Here is a 13,188-nt window from a genome sequence, read left to right as displayed (position 1 = left end):
TAAGGCTATTAGGAACTTTTGCCATGTATTGTTAGCTTACAGAACATTATAAAAAGCACAAGAACAAGGGGACTGGGCAGTAGTGCAGTGGGTTAAGCACACATGGTGCGAAGCGCAAGGACCAGCGTAAGGATCCTGGTTCCAGCCCCCAGCTCCCTACCTGCAGAGTGGTCACTTCACGGGCTGTGAAGCAGGTTTGCTTTCTCTCCTCTTCTCTGTCTTCCCCTTCTCTTTCCATTTCTGTCTGTCCTATCCAACAACAGCTATAACAACAGTAACAACAACAAGGGCAACAAAATGGGAAAAAAGGCCTCCAGGAGCAGTGGATTCTTAGTTTAGGCACTGAGCCTCAGCAATAACCCTGGAGGAAAAAAAAAAAAAAAGCACAGGAACTTTCCAATAATTCCATCAAAACAGAATAATGAAAAAAAAATTATGAAGAAAGTTATAAACTGGAATCATTTTTTTAAATTTCTTTATTGGGGAATTAATGTTTTACATTCGACAGTAAATACAGTAGTTTGTACATGCATAATATTTCCCAGTTTTCCATATAACAATACAACCCCCACTAGGTCCTCTGTCATCCTTCTTGGATCTGTATTCTCCCCACTCACCCACCCCAGAGTCTTTTATTTTGGTGCAATATGCCAGTTAACTGGAATAAATTTTAATGCAGAAGGTTGGAGGATTATCACTATACATGTAAACAGTTGGGAGAACTGTTACTTTGTCATTTTGTTATATTTCCATGGAATAATTCCTGTTGCTTTTCCTTTAAACCAGGTGAAGGAATTTGACTCAATATCTCGCTTGGATCAGTGGCTTACCACCATGTTGCTTCGTATCAAAAAGTCCATCCAAGGGGATGGAGAAGGAGATGGAGACCTCAAGTGAACCATGTCTGTCTTTGTGGCATGCAGCTAACTCCAGTTTAGTTTTGTCTTAGAGTCAAGTGATCTTTATGAGATGCCCATTTAATAGCTTAATTTTGTTGCACATAAGCCAAATGATCTGTGTGCTTTTTAAGCTCACCGTTTTGTGTTGCAGTGAAGCAAACAGATGGGAAGCTTCTTCTATGCATACTGTGGGTAGGATGGGCTATTTCACACTTGTCAGTCCCCAGAGTTGTCTGAGAACTACTTCAGCATCTGATTCCTGCTGTTTTCATATTTTCAGAACCCATGCTTAATTTTGCTGTATAATTTTATATTCTTTTTCCTAGGCTTGAGTATCCAACTCAGCTATTCTAGTGAATGCTTTGTCTATTCTCTATGTGGATTTGGATGTATATTCTAGATATATGTATTTAGCTTAGGGTGGTTGTTAGGAATGAGTTTGTAACTTTCCTCAATATAACTTTTTTTGTTATTTGTGTGTTTTTTTTTTTTAATGGTGCTAGTAATCAGTTTCTTTGCTGTTTATGTTGTTCTCTATGCTGATGTTGCATGCAAAATTTCAGAGCAGCCTGGGTCTGCCTGGGAACTTTCTGGCAGTGTTGGCTTATGTGTGTGAATGAATGTCAAGGTGGGTTTGATTAATTTGTATTTACACACACACACAATCTGTGAAAAAAAGAAATTTTCCTTTTGCTAGAGAAAGTTTCCACTTTTAGTTGGCATGACAATCTCTTCCTTTATAGTCACATAAAGGTGTTTTAACTGGAACATCCCTTTTCTTTTATTTTTATATATTTCCCACATTGAGATGTTGTACTTTGTGTCACAGTCGGGTAAATCCTTGTCAGGGCTGGGTGATTATTTAAGTTTGAGCTTGAGAAAATCATCTATTTTATCTATTGAGATAGGTTTGTTGGGCCCGTGTCCAGCAGAGAAGCAATTACAGGAGGTCAGGTGGTGGTGTACCTGATTAAGTGAACACATTACAGTGCACAAGAGCCCAGGTTCAGGTACCTGCAGGGGGGAAGCTTCATGAATGGTAAAATAAAGCTGCAAGTGTCTCTGTGTTTCTCTTCCTCTCTGTCTCCCCCTTTCAATTTGTCTCTTGTCTTTATCCAAAAATAAAGAAAAGAAAAGAGAGAAGCCAGAACTCCCACCTTCTGCAGCCCAAAAAGAATTTTGGTATGTACTAGAGGGGGAGAAATGATAGGGGAAGATGACCAGAGGACTCTGAATTCCAACTCCATCAGGACTTGGAGAAAGAAGAGGAGAGAAAGGACATTCGGAAGTAGTAAGAGGTATAGATGTGACTTAGGAAGAGAAGGCAGTACCATAGGGGTAAAAAAAAAAAAAAAAAGGCAAATAAATAGAAATATAGACAGAGAAGTAATAACCCAAATCTGTAACCTTGGGAGAACTTCTGTAGCCTCCAATGGAGGGAATGGGGATATAGTCTCCTGGTGGTGAGGACAGTGCAGAATTATACCCTTTATCTTATAATTTTGTAAGTCAGTATTAAATTACTAATAAAATTTAAGGAAAAGAAAAAGAGATAAATTGGTTGGGATTAATATAATCTAATGAGTTACTCTATTTACTATGTCTAGCTTTGAAGAACCCAAACTAGTCTGTTTTGTTTGTTTTTTATTACTATTATTCTGGTAATGGGGCTTTGTACATGCACAGTGTTACCACTCCTAACCAATTCTTTATTCTGTATTTAAGAGATAAAGGGAGAAACAACACAGCACTGCTCCATAATCCATGGAGCTTCCCACAGTATTGTGGTGTTCTCATTTATTGGTAGTTTCTGGACTTGAACCCAGGGTCTTCCATTTGGTAAGGTGCCTGTTGATGGAATTGTTTGACCTTGTGTATGTTTGAACTCTGTTTCACTATCACAGTTTATATAATAGTATGCTTTTGTTTATTAACTTGGTCCTCACTATTAAGTTGTCCTTTGAACATGTTCTTGTTTCCCAAATCTCCTCTGTGCATACTTTTATTCTTAAATGATTTGTTTTTGCTCGATATCTGTTACCAAACATAGCCTGTGGTTCTTTTTAAATTGTGACAGCAATCAGTAGTGACAGACAGTGGAATTTCCCATGTGATGTCAAATATAACTAGTATTTGAATGGGAGTTTTCATTTTTGAATGGTCCACAGTTGGGATTGGTAGGCATGTGTGGGCATGTGGGAGACAGAAGTAGCATCATATGCCCCTGCCTGGAGCTGAATTGGGAGGAAGACTTGGGGATGATGAAATGGTCAGTCTAGGATGAAAGAGGAAGTATCAGGAAATGAAGTTGAAAAAAGTCAGATGAAGCCTTATTCTAGAGACTCTTCCCTCAGATGACTGACTGTAAGGAGTCCCTGCACATGGATGTCAAGTGAACTGATGGCAAGAGTGATCAGCAATATCACAGTGTCATCTGAGAGTAGAGAGGATGGACCAGAGGACTTGGGACCTGGCAACTGATGAGGATTCCCTCCTGGCTCTTCCTTCCTAGGACTGGATTCTTAAAAGAAAGCTGACTGTCTATGTACAGTTTGGAACAAAGTCCAACCACCTGGCTCTGTAGCGCAATGGATAGCGCACTGGACTTCTAGACATGGAACAAAGTCCATTTGCTACACCTCCACTTCCTGCTAGAGTCTCTTATGTAAAAATAGTGAGAGAAGAAAGTGTGTTTTTGTTGCTGTAGCTCATTTATTTCCCAACCAGCCCAGTGCACTTTCGTGAAAGTAAGACCTGGCCTGGAAGCTTTTACATCCTATATTGTAGCTATATGTCCCATATGGAGAATTTTTTTTTTTAACACCAGCATGCTTGTTCTATCAGGACGTTAAATATCTGTTCCCACTTGTTAAAAAACAGCAGCAACAACAAAAACTAAAGAACTTTCTGGACTTACTATTTAAAGTTAAAACCAAATAATTACTTTTAAGGTAATTCTCTTTAGCTTTCATCACAACCGCCTAAGAAACTCTCCTATCTGAAGAAGTATGTTTTTAAAAAAATAGTACTGGTGACATTTTGTTATGTCAGTCAGAGAGTTCCCTGTTTATATTGAAAAAACACATTAGGATCTTTGCCTCAGTTAAGAATTAATTTTAATGCTTCACATGAAAAGAATATGAATAATCATCATAATGACTAATACAGACCTGCCAGAATATAAGAGGGAAATTAAAAGAAAAAAATTGCATTAACTATTTCCAAGCATCGTTCCTTGAAATGTCCCATCAACACAGGGTACTACCTTAACCAGAAGCCCCAAGTTATGTATTCTGGTTTTATAGAATGTTATTTATGAACAAAGTTATAATGACTATGTTACAGTCCTTGTATTTTAGCAAATCTGGGATTAGTTCATGTCAGTTAAAATTTCTTAAAGAAAGCTTTGCTTTTTGTGGCAACACACTATTTTTGCACAGTCCCAGCTGTGTGTGATGGCGTCACTATAACCAAGTTGTGTGCATTAATTCCCTCTGATACTGTGTATTTAAATGTCCAGATGTAAACCTTTGTGACTTTCACTGGAGGACTTGGCAGCATGCCTGTTGCCTGTGGCCCACCCGCCTGCAGAATAAGCTGTGATCAAGATCCTGCCTGTGAGGTTCTGCGTCAGTCTCTGCAGTGTTCCCCTCTTGCTCACAGGCAGAGAATATATTTCAAAAACTATGTGATGCTAAATCTATAGCAGAGAGTATGTATGTTTTATGTGAAACTGTACAGTAAATAAAATGGATAATATCTTGACTACTCTTTGTTAGCTACATTTGCACAGTGGACATTAACATTCTATGGGCTCTTGGAATATACATCCAATATTAATTTGGCTACATAAAAACTTCAGTCCCTTGATGGAAATTGAGAGTACTTAATGGTTTGCAAGCTGAGAGTTCATTAAGGAAACCTTGGCCACAGCCTGCTGATTCAGTCCATGGTTATTCTATAACCCTCACATTTCCATCCCTTCCTGCTGCCGTCATTATGGGATCTTACTCGCATCTTTGAGGCTCTATAGTCACTTGAAAGTTGAGAGAGTCAGGGAGCCCTGATGCCACTTAATTCCGCTAACATTACAGAGGTTGACAGAACTTAGCAACTGTCTGTATGGGGCAGCACCTGCCCCTGGGGAGCGTCAGATCCTCTGGTCATTCAAAGCTGAGTTTCTAGAAGGAAGAGGATACAGGGGTAGGAAAGGAGGGGAGAGCAATCTAGCTCATTTTGTCAAAACAGTCATTGATTTCACATCTGTAAATATATTTACAACTTAAAAAGATATTAGTAGGTAGGGTGATTACATTGCACTGTGCAATTGGGTTGAGCCCTGGTACTAGGTGCTATGACAGCAAAGGATGCCATGGTCTCTCCCTGTGTATCTGAATGAAAAAAAGTGGCCAGGAGCATTTAGTTATGTATGTGTGAGGTCTCAGTTCCACCAAAATAACAATAACAGGATAAAGAGATATAATTCAAAGCAAAAAGATTTTTTGTTGTTGCTTTGGGCCAGCTTTTCAAATAGAAAGGGGGAGGCGGTAATACACCAGGTTAAGTGCACATTGCAAAGCTCAAGGACCTGCATAAGGATCCCAATTTGAGCTCCCAGCTCCCCACCTGCAGGGGAGTCATTTCACAAGCAGTGAAGGTCTGCAGGCGTCTATCTTTCTCCCGCTCTATCTTCCCCTCCTTTCTCAAATTCTCTGTCCTGTCAAAAAAAAAAATGGAAAGAATGGTCTCTAGGAGTAGTGGATTCATAGTGCTGGCACTGAGCCCTAGAGATAATTGTAGAGGCAAATAAATAAAAGGAAAAGACCACAGCAGTAGAGGCCAGGTTTAACTCTATGACCCCGTGAAACATTCAGGCAAAGCATGTACCTTTATAAGTGTGTTATGTCGCTGGCCCTAGATAATTTTTTAAAATAGTGAATAGTTGGGAGTTGGGCAGTAGCACAGTGGGTTAAGCGCAGGCGGCACAAAGCACAAGGATCCTGGTTCAGGCCCCCAGCTCCCCACCTGCAGGGGAGTCGCACCACAAGTGGTGAAGCAGGTCTGCAGGTGTCTATCTTTCTCTCCCCGTCTTCTCCTCCTCTCTCCATTTCTCTCTGTCCTATCCAACAACAACAACATCAAAAACAATAATAATAACTGCAACAACAAGGGCAACAAAAGGGAATAAATAAATATTTTTTAAAAAGTGAATAGTTACAATAAGATTCCAATACGAGGATCTGAGGTGTTGAACTTTCAGGATTTGTTTATCGTTCAAATATATTCTCTGGGATTTATGGAGCTATGGAGTAACGGTCTCACTTCAACTCTCCCTGTCAACTAGAGAAAGCAACGAAAATCCAGGTACCTGAAAACTCAAAATACAACCAGGATTTCTCCAGAAACTCACTAAGACACAGGAGAAAAAAATTCTCCAAGGCTGTTGCTTCCCCACCCCTCAGAGGATGGAACAACAGCAGGGAGATCCTATACTGATCAAAGACACTGAATTTGGATGTGGGGCCAAGAGCAAGGACCAGCGTGAGGATCCCGGATTGAGCCCCCGGCTCCCCACCTGCAGGGGAGTCACCTCACAGGCTGTGAAGCAGGTGTCTTTCTCTCCCCGTCTCTGTTTTCCCTTCCTCTTTCCATTTCTCTCTGTCCTAGCCAACAACGATGATATCAATACTAACTACAACAATAAAACAAGGGCAACAAAAGGGAATAAATATATATTTTTTAAAAAGACACTGAACTGGCCTGATGACACAAGATAAAAATCTCCCCTCCCCCACCAAGATATATAAAGAGGGAAATCCGGGCAGGGGTAGATAGTGTAATTGTCATGCAAATAGACTCATGCCTGGCTCCAAAGTCCCAGGTTCAGTCCCCTGCACCACCATAAGCCAGGGCTGAGCAGTGCTCTGGGTAAGGAAAAATAAACAACATAAAAAGAGGGAAATCCAAATGTCTTCTCAGAATTAGTTTCCAAACCAAAAGAAGTAACCTTGCTATCTTGGTGGTTTAAATTTTTGGTTTTACTTCAGGCATCAGCTTCATTCCTCAGTGCCCCGGCCTGCGGGGTTATCGACGGAAACCTAGGGTAGGGGGCGAGGGAATGGAGGGGACAAGAGACACGAAGAACGAGAGCAAGACAGGTTTCTGATCAAGCTCTGAAAATTTTATTTTACAGCCGCATTTTAAGCACACACCATGAGGAAGTTCTGCTAAGGTAGTGGGGGGAGGGAGGTGGGTGAACAACTTTCCAAACAGTTAGATGGTAATCACAGTTACAATGATCAGAATGTCCGTTCACCGGTTATGTGAGAGACTTAGCTAAGGTTTTGGCTCCCGGCATGTCCTCCCTTTTTACAATTTAAGTGAGGTGGCAATTGAGGGTAAAAGCTAGGAATCTTATCAAGAGATAATCAGGCATTAACCAGAGGGGAGAAGTATTGACCTGATTTCTCCCGCGGGGTAAATATAGAACTGATCTTCCCGCATCTTATACGGCTCTTGGTGTCTTTTTCGGGAGGGGAGGAAGAGCCACTATTTCTAAGGTGAGAAAACTCATGGCGAAGAGTTCTGATGACTGACACCAACCTCCATGCAAATCAGGTTTGCTTCACGGGGGACTCAGAGGCGGACTATAGGGTCCTCCCCCTGCAGTGCTTAGCCCTGCACCCCTTACCGGTGCCCACGCCATGCCAAGGCTGGCGTGCATAAATCTGAGTTTTATGCAGCTCCTAAAAGAGGTCTGTCACCCTCAGGTTCAGCCAAGCCTCTGTCAGCCAAATCAAGTCTGTGGTAATATATTTGTAAGGGTTTCGATGCCAAGGAGTCAATTTGTTGTTTTATAAAGCCAATAATCTTATTAAAAATAAAGGGTCCCAAGGTAATCATTAACAAAATACTAATCAGGGGTCCCATAAGGGGCATCAAAAGGGAGAACATGGAGGATTTCCACCAACCATCAGCGGCAGCAGAAAATTTTTGTTTTTGTAATTCAACGTTAAGCTTGTGTAACTGCTGAACCCGGGTCTCCACTAAACCAGACTCATGAACATAAAAGCAGCACTCCTCTTTTAAAAATAAACAGGTGCCACCCTTTTCCGCGGTCAGGAGGTCCAAAGCTCGCTGGTTCTGTAAGGCAACCTGGGCAAGGGAGGTTAGTTGTCTCTGTAGGGAGGCCAAAGATTCGGCCGAGGCTTCCACTGCCAACGAGAATTGTTGAGGGAGCTTAGCAGTGGTAAGAAGGGAATGGCCTAAGGCTCCTCCAGCCAGGCCGGCAGCCACTACAGATGTTGCAAGAGAAATACCAGCCACTAAAGGAAGAAAAACAGCCCGTTTTGTTCTAGGGGACGAGGGGCTGTCCCAACCTAAATACTCAGCAGGAGTAAGTAGAGTCAACTGGGGTACTAAGGTAACTGGAAGGCATAACAATCTCTCATCTATTTGGCTAGAAAGATTTTTTAAAAGGGTACCGTTACACCAAAAGAAAAACCCATCAGGGGCAATTAGATCTGCGGCAGGTAAGGCAGTCTGATTGCACAACCTGGTACTAGCATTGGAATAACAAAACCTAAATTGTTCCTGTTCGGGAGCTAGGAACAAGGAAACTTCAAAAATGGGAGAAAAGGCCTTACCAGATGTGCCAGAATTAGTCAATGAGGTGGGATATGGAACTGCCGTCAAAGGGGAACGTCCTAACGCAGCACAAAGAAAACATGCAGAAACATTGCCAAGGCCGGTGATATTGGCAAGCATTAGGTCTTCTCTTAATAGAGATAGCCAGGAAAAGGGGTGGTGTGTAGCTAAGGCAGAGAGCTGTGTATTTAGCTCCTTCTCACGTGTTTGAATTTCAGCATGAAGGGTTGTTTGAACTTGAACAAGAGCACGCCAAATATAAATACGGCTGCTAGGCCAGGTTTCATCTTTGGTTATATACATGGCTCCTTTAACTGGCATGGTCCAGCGGGAATCCCAGGGGTCCCAAACAACCCAGGTATAGCCTGTGGAGAAGCGAAAAAATTTATGGCTGTTATAGGGAAGCTGGGCAATAACTTCATTACCTCTTAGGGTCTTAACATTATGGATGTTACATGATTTATAGGGGCAGCCCACATTTTCTTCAACCCATCTATCTGTGCAATAGGACTGACTCTGGTCAAACAAAAAGCACAGGGCTGGGGCAACCTTTCCGGGCTGTGCCTTAAAATCTGTGAAATTTAAAAAAAATGGCAGATTGGCACCCTTGAGGTGGGCAATCAGCCGTGGCTAAAAGATGACCATAATTTTGTGTTTTAGCATAGTTGGTGTAGTTTTCTGTCAGGAAAAATCGCCAAGCAAACGGGGAGGTGGCTCTTTTCTTGTCAGGCGCTATTGTGGGTGTCCATCGGCACAAGAGGACCATCCACAGGAACATTGTTGGTTTTTTGCATCCAATCATTTTCCTGAAAAAGAGAAGGGTAAATTTTCTCAGGGAGAAGATTGCTCCCTGGATTCATTTCTATTATTAATTAGTTTTATCAGCCTTTCTGGCAGCCATCTAGCTGATCCTTCTTTGGTGTCATAAATACAGGCCGAACCTCTCCCCCATATGAGGACTGGATCTGGGCCATTCCATTTGAAGGTGAGCGGGTCTTTCCACATGACTGTGGCATACTCTTTATTTGTCTCAGGGTGCCAGAGGCGATCAGCAGCAGATTTGCCATGGGCGTCTAAATGTAGAAAGTTAATAACAAATAAGGCATGATGAAGAATATTTCTAGGGGACCCCTTCTGAGGGTATAATTTCCCTCTCTTTAATTTATGGAGAGAATTTTTGATAGTGTGGTGGGCACGTTCGACAATGCCTTGTCCCTGAGGATTATAAGGAATGCCAGTAATGTGTCTAATTTGTAACTGGCGGCAAAATTCTTGAAACTTTTGTCCTGTATAGCCTGGGGAATTATCGGTCTTAATGGATCTAGGCTTGCCTAGGACAGAAAAGCAATTTAAAACATGGGATATAACATTTTTAGAAGCTTCTCCAGTATGTAAGGAAGCAAAAATAAATCCACTAAAGGTATCTATAGTTACATGAAGATATTTAAGGTTGCCAAATTCAGGAACATGTGTAACATCCATTTGCCATATTTCATTTGGGACCAAACCTCTGGGGTTAACACCCAGGTGGGGGGTGGGTAGGAGTGTGACACAAGTGGGGCACTGTTTAACGATTTGACGAGCTTGCTCACGAGTGATCTTAAAAAGTAGGCAAAGGGTCTGAGCATTTAAATGATGTAAGGCATGACTCTTTTGGGCTTGATCTACAGAACCTATCAGTACTGGAAAAGTCAAGCGGGTGGCAGCATCTGCACAAGCATTTCCTTTAGAAAGGGGGCTAGGCAGATCGGAATGAGCACGAAGGTGTCCAACAAAAAAGGGGTCACATCTAGAGGTGATCAATTTTTGAAGCTGAGAAAAAAGAGGGGTGGTGGCATAGGGAGGCGGTCTGGACAAAGAAGAGCCTAGGGGTGGCCGGTCAGGACTATGATATTTGGCCATCTCTTCATCAAGGGATAAGGCCTCTTCAGGAGAAAGACTATCATCAGGCCCATCTTTGGCGGGGGGTCTTAAGGTTGTCAAAGAGGGGTAAATCTTAACAGGAGGGGACTTAGCAGGAGCCGTTTTGACCGCGGCAGCCTCAGGGGTGGGGTCTCCTGAATCAGGCATGGGAATAGAGACAGACTCACAAACAGAAGGTGGCCAGGAGTGTCGTTGTAGGACTTTTTCTCCCTCTCTCATGACTCCCTGTACATCAGGACAATGTTTATGGACTTTGAGTATATCATTTACTAAATTCCAATAAGAAAAAGCCTGGACTGGAATCTTTTCTGGACCGAAGGTCTCATAAAAATCTCTTAAACAGTTTCCTACTCTAGCCCATCTTTTTTCATCAATAGTCCTAAGGGAAACCACGGACAAATATCACTCACGAAATCAAAAAACTTCTTGAGATCCTTTTTCTTAACCCTTACTCCTCGTGTCTTGAGGGACTCTTTGAGGCCCTTAAGCAACAAATCATGTTTACTCAATGCTTGTCCCATAATTGCGTCGCTCTTTCTTACCTCAAAACGGATCAGTCTCACAGACGGGCGAATCTGCGGCGATCACCACGCGGATCTTCACTCACTCTGGGCTAGAGCGGCGATCCAATGCAAACCTTCACTCACTCCTTCTCTGAAGTGGCGGTCCTATGCTCCTTGGTCGACCATCAGGGAGCGACGTTCTCTCGGACCCCAGACCCAGAAAGGTCCCACGTCGGGCGCCAGGTGCCCCGGCCTGCGGGGTTATCGACGGAAACCTAGGGTAGGGGGCGAGAGAATGGAGGGGACAAGAGACATGAAGAACGAGAGCAAGACAGGTTTCTGATCAAGCTCTGAAAATTTTATTTTACAGCCGCATTTTAAGCACACACCATGAGGAAGTTCTGCTAAGGTAGTGGGGGGAGGGAGGTGGGTGAGCAACTTTCCAAACAGTTAGATGGTAATCGCAGTTACAATGATCAGAATGTCCGTTCACCGGTTATGTGAGAGACTTAGCTAAGGTTTTGGCTCCCGGCACCTCAGTACTATCATAAGTCAGAGGTGAGCAGTAAGTACCCTGATGGAAAAAATTATAAAACCCTCAAAAAAAAAAAAGGCTTGGTTTGGTTTTGGCAACTTGGGAGGTGGTTTAGCAGGTAAAGCAAAAGACCTGTATATGTGGATTCATGGGTTTGATCCCCAGTACTACATATATGGAAAAAGAGCAGTGATCATAAAATTTTGTGAAGTGTACCCTGGAGGTTATACAGTGGATAAAGCACTGAATTACCTAGCATGAGGTCTCAAGTTCAATCCCCAGCATTGCATGTACCAGCAATGTTCTGGTTTTCGCCCTCTTTCTCAGCAAATAATTTAAAAATATTGAAAGAAATCTATGTGTGTTTATGGGGATTGGCCAGAGTGGCATGCTTGGTTGCTCTCCAACTCATTCTATTTTTCCCAACCCATTTTTGTAACCATCTTGATTTTCTTTGATGGTGTGGAGAGGGAGCTTGAGCAAATGGTAATGTGTATGCTCTACTGAGTTCATTATCACACAGCAAAAAAAAAAAACAACAAAAAAAAAACTTTTTTTTTAAAGATTTTTTTTCATTAAAAATGTATATATTTATAGTCAACCCACATCTATGACTTTGGGAGAACTATTGTGAGAATACTGCTGGAGAAAGAGGGTGCATCACAAGAGTTTTGGTGGTGGGAGTGGTGTGGAATTATACTCCTATAATCTTATAAATCACTATTAAACTGCTAATAAAAGTATAAGTAATTGAAAAAGATTTTTTTTTCTTTCATGAGTGGTCTGAGCACCACTCTAGTATATGTGGTATATGAGGTTCAAATGCAAGGCTTCATGTGTGCAAGTCCTGTACACTATCACTGAACTACCTATGCAGCTGCAAAACACTCATTTCTTATTAAACTCACATTTAAAAAAATACCTTTAGGTGGTGCACCTGGTTCAGTGCACACACTACAGTGTGCAAGGATCTGGGTTCAAGCCCCTGGTCCCCATCTGCAGGGGAAAAGCTTCACAAGTGGTGAAGTAGAGTTGCAAGTGTCTCTCTATATATCTCTATTTTCCTCACCCCTCTCAGTTTATCTGCCTCTACCCAATAATAAATAAAATAAATAAATTGCCAAGCGCAAGGGCCGGTGTAAGGATCCTAGTTCGAACCCCCAGCTTTCCATCTGCAGGAGGTCGCTTTGCAAGCGGTGAAGCAGGTCTGCAGGTGTCTATCTTTCTCTCCTCCTCTCTGTCTTCCCCTCCTCTCTCCATTTCTCTTTGTCCTATCCAACTACAGCAGCTATGGCAACAATAACAACTATAACAAGTGCAACAACAAGGGCAACAAAATGGGAAAAATAGCCTCCAGGAGCAGTTGATTTGTAGTGCAGGCACCGAGACCCAGCAATTACCCTGGAGGCAAAAATAAATAAATAAATAAATAAATAAATAAATAAATTGCCTTTAAAGATTTATCAGTGAAGTAGAACCAGAGCATTTGCTCTGGCACACATGACACAAATAGCATGGACCTCATGCTTGCAAGTCACTACAGAACTCGTTTTACAAACTTTGTTTAACAAAAATTATGGTAAAACCAGAGGTAATAAAAGTGCTTTGGAATGTATGCGTTTTCCACAGCAGTTGGGTGGCACTGCATCAGCACCCCTCTATCCTCCGCTTTATATTTGCT

General features: G+C 42.1%; 1 protein-coding gene across 2 annotated transcripts in view; it reads left to right on the top strand.

Annotated features, from left to right (window-relative positions):
- Positions 1-4,664, top strand: part of NAPB (NSF attachment protein beta) — a 53,622-nt gene extending 48,958 nt beyond the window's left edge. For both annotated transcript variants that reach the window (XM_007525531.3, XM_060186401.1), the window contains one exon: positions 787-4,664. In XM_007525531.3, coding sequence (XP_007525593.1) covers positions 787-897 — 111 coding nt within the window. In that variant the 3' untranslated portion in view covers positions 898-4,664. The remainder of the gene's footprint in view (positions 1-786) is intronic.
- The last annotated feature ends 8,524 nt before the right edge of the window (positions 4,665-13,188 follow it).

Source organism: Erinaceus europaeus, chromosome 1, assembly GCF_950295315.1.
Source record: "Erinaceus europaeus chromosome 1, mEriEur2.1, whole genome shotgun sequence".
In the NCBI taxonomy this organism is placed as follows: Eukaryota; Metazoa; Chordata; class Mammalia; order Eulipotyphla; family Erinaceidae; genus Erinaceus; species Erinaceus europaeus.
The sequence above is the reverse complement of the archived record's forward strand: the minus strand, read 5'-3'. Positions and strand labels throughout refer to the sequence as shown.